Source organism: Onychostoma macrolepis, chromosome 19 (assembly GCF_012432095.1).
Source record: "Onychostoma macrolepis isolate SWU-2019 chromosome 19, ASM1243209v1, whole genome shotgun sequence".
NCBI lineage: Eukaryota > Metazoa > Chordata > Actinopteri > Cypriniformes > Cyprinidae > Onychostoma > Onychostoma macrolepis.
Window position 1 is genome coordinate 13347900 of NC_081173.1, and position 12751 is coordinate 13360650.

General features: G+C 36.1%; 1 protein-coding gene across 1 annotated transcript in view; it reads right to left on the reverse strand.

Moving 5' to 3' along the window:
- csmd2 (CUB and Sushi multiple domains 2) overlaps positions 1–12751 on the reverse strand; it is a 262731-nt gene that overhangs the window by 51288 nt on the left and 198692 nt on the right. Inside the window, 7 exon segments of the mRNA XM_058752757.1 lie at positions 3446–3634; positions 4843–5052; positions 5386–5502; positions 7272–7341; positions 8525–8643; positions 8768–8872; positions 9922–10018. Coding sequence (XP_058608740.1) covers positions 3446–3634; positions 4843–5052; positions 5386–5502; positions 7272–7341; positions 8525–8643; positions 8768–8872; positions 9922–10018 — 907 coding nt within the window.

The window sequence follows — 12751 nt, forward strand, 5'->3', positions numbered from 1 at the left end:
CCCGCAGCACAACGAGGACACCAGATCCCCCCGTTTTGTTGGACACTTCTTCCCCTGGACACGTTATTTTATCAATTTTGTTTAATAAAAGCCTCTCCGAGGCCTGACGCCACACCCACTGTGTCTGTCGTTGGCTCCTCCCGTCACAATATATATATATATATATATACATACTGACTCCAAGCTTTTGAATGGTATAGTGTATAATGTTTCAAATGCTTTGAACAGAAACTTTCTATTCAAAGAATCCTGAAAAAAAAAAAAAACTCAACCGTTTCATATATTGATAATAATAAAAATGTTTCTTGAACAGCAAATCAGCATATTAAAAAGATTTCTGAAGGATCATGTAACACTGAAAACTGGAGTAATAATGCTGAAAATTTAGCTTTGATCAAAGGAATAAATTACACTTTAAATATATTCAAATAGAAAGCAGCTGTATTTCGGATCAAATAAATGCAGGCTTGGTGAGCAGAAGATAATTCTTTAAAAAAAGTAAAAATAAATCAAATATTACAAATCTTACTGTTCAAAAACTTTTGACTGGTAGTGTATACAGTCAGCCTTGGCTGAATTTAGCCTTTAAACTTATTATGGTATGGGTTTATTATATGAATAAAATGATTCAATTCTAAATAATCAGGATGCTTGAAAATATCCATTGTCTGTTTATTTTTTCAGTATTAAAAGCTATTATAAAAAAATCTACACTCTAAAAAAAGATGGTTCTTTAAAGGTTCTTTACACATAGTAACGGTTATATTTAGAACCGTAGAATCCTGAAGAACCCTTTTATGCTGAAATGGTTCTTAGGGTTCTTTATTCCCGCCCTTTTGTTTTTCAAATCTGTAACTGTCAAAGCACCTCATTACTGATTTTGTCAACACACTCTCAACAGGTACATGATTTCATTCTTAAATTTAAGTACAAATTTAAGTTTAAAATTTTAACTGGTTTCCAAACAAACATGTTCTTTTCTCTTTTTAGTTTTTTGGTCACATGTAAGTGTGAGCAGCTCTTTTAAGCTGAGGATACTTCTCTCCTCTTCTCCACTAAGTAGGTAACAGAGATATTGAATTTATAATCCATGTTTTGCTACTTTTGGCCTTCGTGAACATAATTGTTTTTACATAAACAGATGGACACACTGTAATTCTACACTCAGTTGTGTATTTCAGATGCATCACATCCCACAACCTCATCATCTGCAGATAAACTGTCACTCAGTCACACCATAATGATGGACTTAAAGGCATATGAAGATATTTCATATAAAAGGCTCAATACTGCTTTTCTGGAGCTCAGCCATTCAGCTACACAGACTGTCAACACATTCAACAGGTAAATAATTTCTTTCTTAAAATGTCTATAATTTAACTTTCAAATTGTAACTGGTTTCCTATCAATGTCTTTTTGTCTCTTTTTAGTTTAACAGAATATGTAAGTGTGACCAGCCCTGATCAGTTAAAGATACTTATCTCTCCACCAAGTAAGTAACACAGATAGAATTTATGTGAGATGATGATTAGTATTACTTGGGTTTATGCATAAACATACCCAGTCACAGCTATCCCATGACTTTATGTCACTTTTGACCTTAACAATTGTTTTAAACAAATGGAAGGAGACGCATTGTAACTGTAAACTCAATTGTGCATTTCAGATGCCGTCACATCCTACAACCTCGTCATCTGCAGAGAGAAACTGCCACTCAATCACACCAAAATATGCATAATGATGGACTTTCAGGCATCATAGAGGATTATGAAAATACAGTATTTCACTGGAACTTGGTCTTCATCACACTATTTTCTGTTTTGTTTTACTTTAAGTATTAATTTACAATTCAATTGTCATTTATTAATGTATTCTCCTAATAACTGTTGTCATTTTTGTTACAATTTTGCATGCCATTAAAAATGAATAAATAAATAAAAGTACCTAATTGACATGCTATTGTTGTTGTTTTATTATGTAAAAACCTTAATAGAGGCTACAAGATGATATAAGACCAGGCAGATAGAGGGTAAAAACTATATTAATAAATCATATATACAAAATAATATTAATAATACTATTAAATATATAAATATACTAATGTACCAATATTAATGAAAATAAACTATCGTTAAAAAGACCATTAAGGTCCTATATAGCATTTTCAAAGCATGGTTCTTCATGGAACCCTATAAAAAGGGTTCTATTTAGCACCAAAAAGGGTTCTGCTATTGTTACAATCTGAAGAACCCTTTTCTGGTACTGTTTAGAACCATTTTTCTTAAGAGTGTAGCTGTGCCTTTACAACCTATCAAAAATGTAATTTACTAGTTAAGCGTCCACTAAAGCTGAAGAATATTCTTCTGAGGTACTTAAACATTATAGGAGGAGACATTCAAGCACCTGCGATTGTCTAAAAGGAAAGAAAAGAAACGCTGAACAAGTGTCACATCTTTCATTTTTTGGTCTTGACAGTTACACAGCATGGGAGTGTAGTGCGTCATATCAATTCTGTCCTTTTTCACTGTCATACCACAGCTCTCGATTACTACAAATTCAATTACGCACAGTGCAAGAGTGTTTTAACAAGGCCCAGGTTGATACTAAGATTTTCTGCGTGTGGATTATTACAACACAAACTGGAATAATGTGTGTTTCTATTTGCGGGTTCACCTGTGCAGCAGCGCTGGGCAAAGCACCGGCGCCTGAACGAGGCGACGAGGCTGAAAATGCTATGTGAGCCCCTTGAGTACCTCCCTGGAGCGTCTTTATTCTCACACGAGCATTCAGCATCCCCTGTGCATATGTTACCTTGTGACCCGCTGCATAATTAACTCATTGAATCAACAGAAAAATGAGCATGAGAATGTGGGTCAAGGATGAACTCAATTCGTTTCCCATCATCCCCTTGGAGGAGATGTTAGAAAGAAGCCATTGAGTCTAGGGATGGTCTACAGTAAAGAATTTGCATTTATGTGCAGTTACCCTCCTTGACCACACATTCAAAACAGGAGTGACTACGGGGAGAGCAAAGCTATTAATTAAATATACATAATACCGTATTTGCTAGTAGTTAATTATATATATATATATATATATATATATACATACACTATTTTATGTTACTTTTTGCTATTTGTGAAGCTTGACAGCCGCTGTTCACCATTCACTTGCATTGTATGAAAAAGAGCAGCATGAACATGCTATGAAACCTCTCCTTTTGTGTTATTTTCATTTTGGGGTGAACAACAACTTTAAAACTTGCATTTATTTTCAATTAATGAAATTTGTCACATTCAAATGTGTAATGACATTGACAATGTATAGTATATTAAATCTGCCTCATAAAACTAGGTTAGTTACTATATAAAAACTGTCCTCTCAGAATGCAAATAAGCATACCAGATGTTTACTGATGTGGGGGAGGGAATGAAGGGGGTTGTACCTTCACAGCGAGGAAACGGATGATCCCAGTTGCGCGTAGTGCCATGTTGACAGGTAAGAATGGAGTGTCCCATCAGCTGATATCCTGGATAGCACTCAAAGGAGATGGACTGACCCACATTATAACCAGCCCCAACCACCACACCATTGCGGAAGGGTTCAGGATCAGGACACTCTTGAAGTTCATAGGCTGGAAAAGACAGACACATTGATACATGAAAGACAGGGGAACATATGATTTATTTTTGAGCCTGCTAGAAGAAAGCAGGCCCAAGTGCATCTGTTGTGGCATGACAAGTGCAGTTTTTGTGACACCTCAAAAAAAAAAAAATCAACTTTCATCAAGAAAAAAAGAAAAAAGAAAAAAAGACTGCTCTGAGCTCCAAGTACCAATCTAAACCTAGATTCTGTGAATTTTACATGTAAACCATATGCATGGAATCAATTGATTGCTGTACACCAATAAAGCACTGGGATATGATTCAAAGCAGATGCAATCAAAGCTCCGGCAATAACAATGCTGTCAATTTTTTCTCAGATATGCAGGTCTGAAATTCATGGCAAAGCAACCAAGTGATCAGTGTTCACTGCAGGCAGTGAACACACCAAAAACACATTAACATCACCACATTTTGTCTCTGGGTCAAGATGTTTTTCTTGGGTTTCTTCATTTTTTTCCCGGTCTATTTTCCTCCATCATGTCTTTCAAGTCATTCTGAAGAAAAGTTTTGAAATACAAAATTCATATGCATTCCTTTCATTAGATCAGCCTGAGTCTGGAGCCAATATCAAAAGTTTTCCAAGTTATTTTTCCAAATCTCAGACACAAAAGGAAATATGCTGAAGCTTTGAGACTGAATGACCATGACTAAAGAAATTGATTTCTGTAGATCAGAGCATCTTTGGTAACAAGGGTATACTGCCGGATATAATGCTTGATTTATATGCTAATGTACACATAATTATGTAAATACAGGTTTCAGTCATTTCAATACTACAAACAGTCATTGCATTATATTGTAAATTCTGATAGCTTTCACGGATCCATCCTAGAAAAGGCCATTTCTATGACGCAATTTTAAATTCACTCATTGGACTCATATTCTACTTTGGATTCTGGCATCAGCAGCATTTTATACCTGATGGATTTTATGCACAGCTTCACAGAGAATGGCTTATTACCGTGTTTACTCGTTATCTTGACTGATTGTCTTGGCAAGGTATTGAAAATGACATTCAAATTGAGGTTCCTGAGAAAATAAATGTGCAAAGGCGGAACTGCAACAACAATGCTAACAACAACAATATGTGGATTTTATTTTATTTTTTTCCTTCAGTAAAATGGTTAAACTTGGTCAAAACTTTTTCAGCTTTTATTTATTTTTTTTGTTTCCTTACCCTGATAATCAAATCTGAAGCCAGGTTTATTCTGAGAGTGGTCACTATGAAAATATATAGTAGTCTCATGGGAAGTGGTTAGAAGAGATGGTGGTAAGTCCTGCCCACTGAATCTGCCAATCACTGTGCTGGTGTCAAAAGGCCCATTCCTAATTTCCAGGAAATCATGGTTGGCCTCAGTGGAAAAGTTCAAGAACTGCACATGAGCCCCTGTTTGGATGATAAAACAGGATGTTAACAGGAATGAACAATTCAGCATCTTTAGCTTAAATCACGCTAAAATGGTGCTCTTCAGGCTTGTCCAGCAAATGTGCATGTATGCTCTATGCTAAAAATTAAATATTAAAAATGTGATTGATTTAATAACTAAAAGGTAGGAATTTGATTACTTATAGCTGCAATATCTCGTAACGTTCAGTAACATACCAGTTAAATATCATGGTTAGCATTACCAGCTTTATCCAGTCATCTTAAACTGCATCTTACTGGTATTACCAGCAAACTCTTTTTAAACCACATCTGTTCATTCTGCTGTGTCCTCACCGTAACCGACTGGCAAGTAAATCCTCCAGGTGCAGTCACTGTTGCTAGGGTAGTTTCCTGGGAAACCAGGGCTGAGGATGGTGCCTTCCATCTCCTCTCTGATTCCCCCACACTGAGCTGAAAAGAAAAATGGTGAGGACATTGTTTGAAACATTCATTTGTAGAAAACACATGCTGTGGTATAAACCTGCTGAGCTCAAGGTTCAAGTACTTCTAAAGACCAATAAATACAGCGGACAGCTGTCAGGCTATCATTAGAGAATAATATGAGGTGACCAACAGGCTATTTCCACTCCTTTTGATTGGTGGGAATATATATATATATATATATTTATGGCAGATGACTGAAAGTGAAAATTGCTGTCACTGACCTGCAAATGAACTTGTCTTTTTGGTGAGCCAGCATGACTTTTATAGTTACTAAATATATAAGTGGGATCCAAAAGTCTAAGAGCACACTGAAAATCTGGGACACAAAATCTAATTTATATGCGATATGTAATATGAGATATACAGTACATCACATGGATGTATATTTATATGTATACATATGTGTTTGCATATTTGTAACACACACACACATGTATGTATGTGTGTGTGTGTGTATGCATGTTTGTAATCTTCTGTTTTCAATGGAAGCAGAAAAAAAAAATGAAATTAATTTAACTCAGATTTTAATTTAAATTTCAATGTAACTCAAATAAATGTAAATGTAAATAATATAATTAATTTTTTAAAATAAAATAATACAAATATTATTTAATAAAATAAAATAAAAATATCCATAAGGAAAGAGGATGTAAACATGCAATGTTCTGTGATATCTACAGCAACCTGTGTGGGCTACAAGTCGATTGACGTTTCACGTTGCTTAGCAATGCCATCTACCTTGTGCAGTGACCCTAAAAGCTTTGTGCCGAATAAAGAAATGTAAAACATTAGCTCTTCTATTGACATCATAGGGAAAACAAGTCTTTCATTTATTAAAAAGGCCAATTCACTTCCCAAAGCTATCAAAGGCCACTCGAGCACCTCTGTAGCCTTCAATCTTCTCATATCAGTGAAAACGCATGCTCTATCCCCTCCTCCTCTAGAGGCTTTGAGTCTAAACTACTGATTGATTCAAATATCACTCTGATTAAAGCCCTGGCTTTGGATTCAAAGAGACTCTATGGATGTGCTGCGAAGCCTTACAAAGCTTCAGATCCTGAAGAATGGAGGGGTTAAAAATGTGCCCTGTGCCTTTGAAAAAGCAGTAGGAATCAGGAGACTGCTGATGACCGCCCAAGCCATGAATCATCTCAAGAGCCTCGCCAATCAAAGCAGGAGATGGAACTAATAAGGACACTATTAGGGCTTTCTCAAGAAACGTGATGCTATTATCTCAATCATGTGAAGGCTCTTCATCCCTGCTCTTTTCACTGCATTACATAAATTAACAAACCAAATGGCATTTTTAAAGAAAGATGGCACAAGCATACTTGTCAGATGGGATCCTGTTCATAGTTAAACGAGATAAACTACACATGCGGTTGCTCTGCTTGGACATCTGTGAGAACTTGAGAAGATCTGACCTCATACATCTACTACAAATCAGCATGGGACCAGCTAGATAAACGCAATAACTGCAAACATTGCTCAGCTAGTTCTGTGAAACACTGTAGCATCATTTATTTGATCATTTGTTACCTATTGCAGTGAAATTCATACATTTTTAAATGTGGCTTAAGTGCCCGAGTACTTTTTGGGGCCGCTGTACACATGGATACAAGTACCCGTGTAGTTCTTTACCATTCGGGACTCTGTGGTAGATCTGAACTCATAAATCTGCAGAAGACAGGATTTAGAAAAGAAATAAATGAATAAAAGATGACAGAAGTTATTACCGATGCAGAGAGGAGGCGGATAGTTCCAGCGGCGCACAGGCCCTGGCATGCAAGAGATATGGGAGACTCCCTGCAAAGATAAAAAATAAAAATAAGAAATATTTTGTTGTTTTTCAGTCTTTATTTCATTCATTCAGTATTCACTCTGACCATCATTTTTTTCCCCTAAGGTTTTTGGCTTTCTTAAGCCAAGTTCTGAAGCTCATCGTCCTTTTAAGTTTTAAGTCGGCACCTAGTCTGACCAAGTCTATGCTACTACTAATCGCAGATGCAAACTAATTTCAAACAGTCTTGAAATAGCTGTCGGGTTTGCACACTGTTCCGAGCAGCAGCGACCAACAAGTAGTGCGAGGTAGTTAATGATTATACATTTCATTTTAAAATACTTTTAATCAGACTATAGTTACTTTTTTATTCATTACACGATTACTTAATATGCACAAAATGGAAGTACATTTTTCATAAGTGATTCTCCCTACCCCCCCCCAGTTCACACAGTTAAGGCACTAGTCAGGTGGCTATAATTACACAGGAAATTGAAAGGCAACAGCATAAAATAAGCAAAATATTTCAGCTTTTTTCAGGTCAAAAGTAATCTAAAAGTAGTCAGATTATATTACCTAAAATGTGCAATGTAACAGATTATACGTAACTAACTACAAATTTCATCATGTAATTTATATTCAGTATTAGAATGCTATTTGTAAGTAATCTACCCAGCATCAGGCAATGAAAATGTAAAAGAGCAACAGGAAGCCAGGCATCAGCAAACCCATTAAACTGTTGCCGCCCCATCTCTCCAACCAGCATTTTAGCCAAAAAAATGACTGAAAGGTATTTCGAACACATAACCTTGGCATTAATACCAGTATATAACTGTAAATAGTCCACAGAGTAAAAATAAATAGGTTTCCAAGGAGAATACATTTTGTTGTTGATATAAATTCTAAACTCTGTGCTAGTTTGGTGAAAAATAATGTATTTTTCATAAAAGCTTAACAAATTAAGCCGCTGCCAACATGGACAAGTTGCATAACACGCTCCCAAATCCAGGCTAATCATGGTTTCCTTTGACCACATTGTGTTTTGAGCAGTTAAATTATTTGCTACCGAGAGTGTTTTAAGGACATTTTTGGAACTTTGTACAATAAACTATTTTGGAATCGTGTCGGGACGCCACTTGATGGCTAATGTAACATTGGTGCCCTGAAACAACCATGGTTTTGTCCAACGTTTGGCAAGTTCAGTCTCACCTGCAGAGTATATCCAGGGTCACACTGGAAGGACATCACACTATTCATCTGTAATCTCTCACCCACTTTGAAGCCATTCATGGGTACAACCGGTTCAGGACAGCTAGTGAGGGACACAGCTGTGAGAGAAAACAACAAAACATGATAAACAAAGAGAGGAATTAAGCTGAATGCAAAAGCTAGTTGAGTTTTTATTGATGAGTGTGTAGTCCAGATGCACAGGACTCGCAACAGATGTCCTACTCTTGTATTCCAGACGGAAACCGGCTGCAGAGACGCTGATATCTGAGAAGAAGTGCAGGTAGAGCTGGTTGGAGGTGCTGTTTAGGAGGGCTGGGACTGTTGTGCCTGTAGAATAACGAAGCCGTTAGCATATTGTGATTATGTAGTTGAATCAGCATGTCCTTGACTTTTTGTTCTTTTTTTAAATTAAACTTTGTACACTTTACATACTAGTACACAAATTATACTAAAATAGCTATGTAGCTAATTTGACCATATGCTTTCCTTTGTTTTGTGAAAATTACATGTGATAAAACATACATATAAAATATGCCATTTGGAACTGTGGCAAGCAATTTAAGAAATTTATGAAATAATGTGGAGATTTTTATATTATGCATACAACGTTTTACATCATGTATATCTTATATGAGATTGGATAAAAGCAAATTTGCAAAGCAAACATCATGCATTTATTTTCACTAGGCAAGTATATACAAACATTTCTGCTTCAAAACATTATAAAACACAAAACAACTGTCTGAATATCAAGTTTTACGAAGTCTTTGCATTTACATTGTGTTCTGCACTACTGCATAAAAGTCAAGTAAAATACAATAAAAATACACTTAGTAATTTTTCCTCAAGCATTCATTTCTAAAAGCCCAATGCAGATGAGAATCGTTAGGCATGCATTCGTCTGGAGTTTATACAGCTCTTTTAGTCATATGGCTCAGTGTGTGGGGATCTGATTGGCTCATTTGTCTTCACGCCATACTCTGTTATTCATTTTAGGATGTATCATTCATTTCTCTCTCTCTAGGGCACTTGTAACATTTGTGCTTGCTCTTTGTGCCAATAAACGTGAAGCTTCAGCCTTCCCTACTGCGTAAGTAGCTTCTGTTTCCCATAATGCAACACAAATGCACACTGGCGACAATAAAGAATCGTTCTTATGATCTATAAACTGTTCCAAAAATGCAGTAACTCTTCTATACATCATATTGTGGTCTAAACATTGATGCAAAACTACATTTCTGCGCAAGACAAACTGTGCCTTTCTCTCAGACATCCACAGAGGAAACATCCAAGCATTCAAAGCAGCAACAGCAAGATTGTTGTGACAATGCGTGTTTATGTAATGAACCGGGTTATAGAAGTATTACACAGCCCACCTGAGAAGCTCCCCAGCATGGTGTCAGTGTTGTCACCCCCATCAAACACCTCGAGAGAGTCCCAGTTCTGCTCAGTCACAAAGCTAATCACCTGGATCTGAGAGAAAGGAACAGAACAAAGGAAATAATACAGCAGCTTCTTCTTTGTGAGTATCAGTGGATTGCACTGAAAAATATTACAGGCACTTGGCTATCAGGCATGATATGCTTTAAAGTTTGAGTCTTGGGTATAGTCTTGAAAAGTTACAAGAATATGCCAAATAAAGATATTTTAAAATGCCTTTTTGATGTGTTATATAACCCTTCAAATGTCATCTTCAAATCTGAGAGGCATTTTTCTGCATTTGTTGAATATGCTGTTCACACAGTTTTTCCAATGTTCAGCCCTGTAAATATTTTGGTAGACATTTATTTTTCCGCCCCAGCCTCAAACAAGCATAGAAATTGGCTGGTCACAGTGGCATGACTGTGGCTATCGCTGGAAGATTGTCACAACTGATAGCCTTGCCGTCAAATGGCACATTTGCTTCACACAGTGAATTGGAAATTTCATGAGAGGGACGGGGTTAGTTCTATATCCAGGCCGTCATGAGCCGTCTGTCTGAGACAAAATGAAAACACACAACCAATACACCCAATAGCATCAGTTGAGAGCTCTTCTTCACTTCTTTCCTAAACTTTAAGATGAAAGAAGTGTGCATGGACCTGAAACTAAATTGTTCAGTGATAATATTTGTTCCTTTTTGTCTTGGCAGAAATTATGAGAATGATCCAGCTCACAGACACATAAGTGGATAGATATAATTTTGTTGATATTTTTAGTCTTTTGGCAATATTTAATGCACAAGCGTTTTATCCAAATTGCCATGAAAAGGTGACTTTTTTCCTTTTTCGGTTTTCTTTTTTTTCCTCAATAAGGGGAGCTATCATTTCATAGATACGCATTGTATTAACAAAAAGTATGGCAAAAATCTAGTTAAGAAATAATCAAGGCATATTTTCCAGTGTTGACTAAATGAACAAAAAATTTGTTTAAATCATTTCATTTATGTGCAGCAGTTTAGCAATGCACAGTACTTAACAGCAATATTTATCCATAAATATTTTTACATAAAATTTGAATGCATTCAATAAATATCACCAAGCCCTACAGACAACAGAGCAGATGAAAATATGCACAGTACGTTGTAGAGGAATCTCTCTTAAATCTCCCAATCTGCATTTCTTTCCTTTCATACCGCTGCCTCTTCATATCAGTCCCTCTTACTTTTGGTGATGCTGTAATCATTTCTGCATGGTTCCAAATCTCCTACAGCGAGAAGTTTATGAATTGGGTTAAAGGCAATTAAGTAAGCGGTCCTGAACTCCTCCCATGATTCAGGGCTATATTTGATTACATTTGTATCCAACAGTGTGAGGCAAGTCTGGGGAGACGGATGCAGATGCTACTTGAAATATATACAGTACTTAAAAAAAAAAAAAATCACTCATATTTAACCTGCACTGCCTACGTTCACCATTTCATAACTGCATTAAAAATGTTGATATTTATAAGAAATGTGAATGAGATGAGCTCAAATGTAAATAAATGTCAGTATTTAAATACATGGTGCTATTTGATATAACTGAAATTATTTGTTATATAATATAATATATAAATTTCTAGTGTCCTAATGAGACTAAACTTTGATTGCTTCCGATTGTCCTCATTTGTAAGTCGCTTTGGATAAAAGCATCTGCTGAATGACAAAATGTGTAATGTAAAACCAATCTAATGAAAGGAATTAATATGTCTGTATGTATTTAAGGAGAGCAGCAAATACATGTGCCTATGCTGAGGAGTTCCTCAGGGACCAGTCATGGGCCCATTGCATATTGACTTCAGTAGAGTCAGGTCTAATCAGGTCATCCCTCGCAACAGAGTCTGTATTACAGCCCTAGCTGTATTAACCACAGGTAAAGGCTACAGGAATTCGTTTTAGACATAATGAAAGATGCAATAATGTAATATATATATTGAATCCAGCCCTTAGAGAAACGGCCACCCACAGTAGGTGCCAAATAATCTCAAAAAGCTCTTTACAACCAGCTTGCGGAGGTGCCAAAAAGGTAACGCTAAATAGAGTTATGAAGTATGACTGGAGGAAATGATGGCTATAGAGATACTGTTCAAAATCTGAAGATTATTACTGCCTTCTCCCTGAGAATCTAAACTTTTATGGTCTGCACTGAAATGAAAAATTGATACGGTTAAAAAAGTAACAGAGTTGAAGCATTGCAGACTTGTTAAACGCTCTACTGTGACCGCATTTAAAAGTGTCAAAGAATATGTAGTGACATATAGCCCAGTACACACTGCACAGGAAGTGATAACGGCATTATACAACTGAATTTACTCCTGAAAAATTCAGGCAGTGCTAGAAAAATCACAGAAACAGAGATAAGTATGTCGACTCTTTATATATTTTGATACTGTCTCTCTCCACAATAGTTTCTTGCACCAGCACTGTGCAGGGAAGCCTATACATTACAGTCCAGAGAGAATGTGCTTAATGAACGCAATCAAAACAAGCTGTCTTTGTCAATGGCAGTTCACAAATAATTGTAATACACCTGTAATCACTGATATTACTTTGGTCAAAAACTGCTTGTGGCTTTGGTTACCACTGTCAACCCTTGCAATTTTGAAAGCAGTACACATATGGAATGACAATAAATGACAATTTTTTTAAATTGTAATAATATTTCTTTTAATATTTTTTTTCCCCCTGTATTTTTTATCAAATAATGCAGCCTTGGTGAGCAAAAGAGACTTAAAAAATTCTTTGCA